Below are 4,070 nucleotides of genomic sequence, written 5' to 3' on the forward strand. Positions count from 1 at the left end.
TTTTTTTCTTAAAATTAAAAAATAATAATAATAAAGGAGTTTTTCAATTTACCATTTCAGTGAGTTTGTAAAAAAAATCAAAAATATTGTTGTTAACGTTTTGTATCTTTTGTTTAAAGAAATCTATATTTTATAAAACTAAGACATAAAATTATTGGTTCTCAAAATAAAAAGTTATCATGTAGATTTTTACGTACCGGTGTGGTGGGTCAGTAATAATCGTAAATGATTATGTAGCATCGTTCGTTCTTTTCACCTCTACCACCTTCCACACCACCACACCCGCCACCACCACTACCATCACCTCTGTCATCAGCCGACCCCACCACTGTCACATTCGTCACTTATACTATCACCATCTCTGTCACCACCACCTCTTCTGCCACCAATTGTTATAATCATATATGGTTACGCATATCATGCTGCTGCCGGTACACCGGAGCGTTAGAGCGGTAAATGAGAAATATATAGCGGATGTTGAATCTCAAGATCTCTATTTTTTTTAATATCAAGTAAACCGTCCCTATTGAAATAGCAAACTAGTTAACCTACTCTAATTACCATCTATGTCTCTTTAGAGAATTGAACTCATGACTTTTTATTTAAAAAGTCAGTCCTTACCGATTGGTCAAGTGTCATTTGGTTCTAAGATATGGTATAATTTATGGTAGCTGATGTTATGTACGAATCAGTTATTTATTTGAATCAGTTACTTATTTGAGTTAATTAAGTTGACAAAGAACTTGCTTAGTGGTTGCTAATTAATAGGACGAAAAGCAATCTTTAATATAATTCTTGTCATTGAAATATTAAGCTCAATCAAAATCTAGTTTTTTTTTTTTTTTTTTTTTTTTTTTTTTTTTTTTTTTTAAATGAAGCTAGGGTAGTTTTGTGTCATAGTTCATATTTATTTTGTCAATAAATACCCGTCTAAGCATCTTGGTCTTCCTGTTGGTCGATTCTAAACAAGATTTGATCCAACTGACTCGCTTTAGTGTCCTAATTAATTTAGCATAGACAATATTAATGTAAGGTGAAAAATAAACGAGTTAACTTGTATAGAAAACGTTTGAATCTATAAGGTAATGAATCACGATAGTACTATTGTATTATGCATTTGTAAAAACAAACTCTTTGCTTTTTTAGGACGTTTAAAACATTATGTACATGTTTGGTCAATTTAACTAGCACGTACAGTATGATATATCCAGTGAATTAAACAAGCCGTCTGTTTCATAAGATTGTCAAATACTCAAATATTAGTTTAGGCTAAATTTGAACCCGCAGAGTATATTTATATGATACCCATAGCTCTATATAGTCTGATGTATGCTATATAATGTAGCACATTAAATTATGAGTATAACAATGAAGAAGCAATGGAAACAAATATTTTTCTGAATATTGCTTATGTTTTCTGACATTTCAGACCCACACAAAAAGCAAAATAAAACAGCCGAATACAATGAACCAACACAAAAGGTCGAGACCAACAGTAACTAACTGTAGAATTAATTCAATTGATAATACAAAAAAAATTAAAATTGAAAAATTAACAAGTGTTCTTTTACAAACATTCTAAATAAACATGTGTTCATAATGGATAGGGTTCCTTGTGTTCATGATCAGTTCTTGATCAATTTCTCTTCACATATCTCAAGCCTCAAGGATACTTGATAATGATCATCAAATGTGGAAGCTATTTTGTTTCGGGATATTCACATGAATTTGATTAATTTGCTTAGCCGACGATGATGAGCTGATAAATCTCCATGCATGCATAAACTACATACACTGAAACAAATTAAAGATAATAATTAGTTATCGTTTCGTTTAATGTTTAATGAATATAAATTAAAATAATTAAATACGAATAGTATTCACCATGAATTTGAATAATTAAATAAGAAGAGTATTCACCATGATTAATTAAAAAGAACTCAAGTTACTGTTGATAGCGAAACGAGTGTCAAGTTTTAGTCTTTGTTCATCAGCTTCCCACAAGTGTTGTCCATTTCCCTGGAAAATTAAATTATTTATTTTTATATAAATAAAACAAAATAACAATAAAATAACAATAATTTGTTTTGTGACCATTCATGAGTTCGAAAAGATACCTGGGAAAGAATATTTGGCATTTGGGATTGTTGAAACAACAGTGAATTAGGTGGTGCTGAAGCATCAATCAGCAGTGGCAAATGAGGGTAGTTATCGGTGGCCGGAGCAAAGGTGGCAGGGGACGCTCCGCCGTGGGTATTACATTGTTGTACACTTGGCATTGGCATGATTGGCAGTACCATGCTGCTCATATTCTGGACATATAGTATACAGCACTTTTCAAATCATTATTAAATAAATAAAATAAATAATTCCACAAACCCTAAATAAAGAAATAATTAATTAATTACCTCATCAGGTTTAAGCATGAATGCCTCCATATCCACTCCAAAGTCATATAACATGGGATTTAAAGATGCAAGCTTCATGGAGAGAAACTGAAATAATTTATTTATTAATGATTAGCAAACAAGTTTTTATGTTCTTTGCTTAATAATATATTTTTAAAATATAGAAAAATAATATTACTTCAACTTGATTTTGTAGGGACTGAACATAATTGATGATTTCATCCAACATGAGGGCCTTTCCAGTAACCTGCATATCAATCAATCCCACATGAAATTGTCGGAAAAAATACTCATATTATTCCACTTTAATTAAATTTAATTAATTATTTTCAAATAAAAAACAAAGACAGAAGCAAGAACAACTCACCTTGTCACAACCTGGAACAATGGCTTGCAACAGCTTCATCCTTTCACTTATTTTCTCCCTCCTTACCTGCAAAAAGATTAAAATAAAAATAAAAATATTAATTAGTGATTAATTTCATGTTAATATGCATGAAATAAGACGAGGGCATAATTGGAAATTGAGGTGTGAACATGTAGAAGAAGGGTACCCTTTCAGCAAGGCTGTGGCTATCAGTAGCTTGGCCTCTTCTTGCTCTAACATGAATGTACCCAATTGCCCCTTCTTCTTCGCAAGAACTTTGCTTCGGTATAATCTTCTTCTTTTTTTCCTCTTGATAATCATTGCTTTTCTTTTGCTTCTTCAGTTTGGTGCTTGTATCCTTCAATTTTAAAAAACGAAATAATTTTTATTTACTTCATTATCATTTTAAAGAAAATTTGATTAAATAACTTAAAAGTAATCAAGTTATTACTTTAGACTGAGCACGGTGTAGAGAACAAATTTGTTTGTCCTTCCTCTTCTTTGCCAACAACTGATCATTCCCACTAGAAACTTTCTGATCATCAAGAACTATTGACATTGAAGAATCTGGGTTCTGCAACTTGTTTGCTACATAAACTTGATCATGGTGTTCGTGGAACTGAGAGAAAGAGGTGGTTGTGGTGGTGGTAGGGAATGGAAAGAAAACAGTCTGATCAAGGACAAAAGATTGGTGTTGCTGGTATGAAAAGGCTGCCATATTTTAAACTTTCAATTATGATTTTTGCAGTTTATAATTTGGAACTGAAAGATGCAAGAGAGTTTGGAAAACAAAATGTGGGTCGATAACGATCATGGAGATCAGGTATATGTAAACACGAGGAGAGAGAAAATAAGACATAATTAAATTGATATGAGCCAAAATTCATTTAAACATTTAATAAATTCGAAATATATATTTTATCTATTCTAATAAATAAATATTTTATTTTCACATTTATTGTATTTGAGGGTTATTTTTTAAGAATTTTTTGATTTAGTTTTTTCTACTTATTATTTTATGTTTTTTTTAATTTTATTAAATTCTATATAATATTTAAATTTAATAAATATATTAATAAATGCATATCAATTTTATTAGTACATCTTTTCTTTTAATTTCTAAATTTCTAAATTGAATCAAATTATTTTATTTATTTATTTATTTAAATTATTTGTTTAAATTAAAAAGCGAAATAAAAAAAAATTAAAAATAACAAATTAAACATTATATTTCAATAATTCAATATTTTTCTTTTTTCCTTATAAATTCAAACTTCTTAAATTTTTAGATCTTT

The 4,070-nt window shown here is 29.6% G+C and overlaps 1 protein-coding gene across 1 annotated transcript; it reads right to left on the reverse strand.

The window, feature by feature from the left end:
• Positions 1-1,380: 1,380 nt before the first annotated feature.
• On the reverse strand, positions 1,381-3,571 carry LOC145107758 (transcription factor BC1-like). Its single transcript, XM_079044711.1, has 8 exons — positions 3,227-3,571; positions 2,963-3,133; positions 2,776-2,841; positions 2,587-2,655; positions 2,409-2,495; positions 2,118-2,312; positions 1,921-2,019; positions 1,381-1,794 (listed from the first exon to the last, which is right to left on the reverse strand). Exons 1-7 carry the CDS (start codon positions 3,491-3,493, stop codon positions 1,930-1,932), a joined length of 945 nt encoding a protein of 314 aa, XP_078900837.1. The 5' UTR covers positions 3,494-3,571; the 3' UTR covers positions 1,381-1,794; positions 1,921-1,929.
• Positions 3,572-4,070: the final 499 nt, after the last annotated feature.

Source organism: Lactuca virosa, chromosome 4 (genome assembly GCF_052849685.1).
Source record: "Lactuca virosa cultivar CGN04683 chromosome 4, Lactuca_virosa_CGN04683_v6, whole genome shotgun sequence".
NCBI classification, from domain to species: Eukaryota; Viridiplantae; Streptophyta; class Magnoliopsida; order Asterales; family Asteraceae; genus Lactuca; species Lactuca virosa.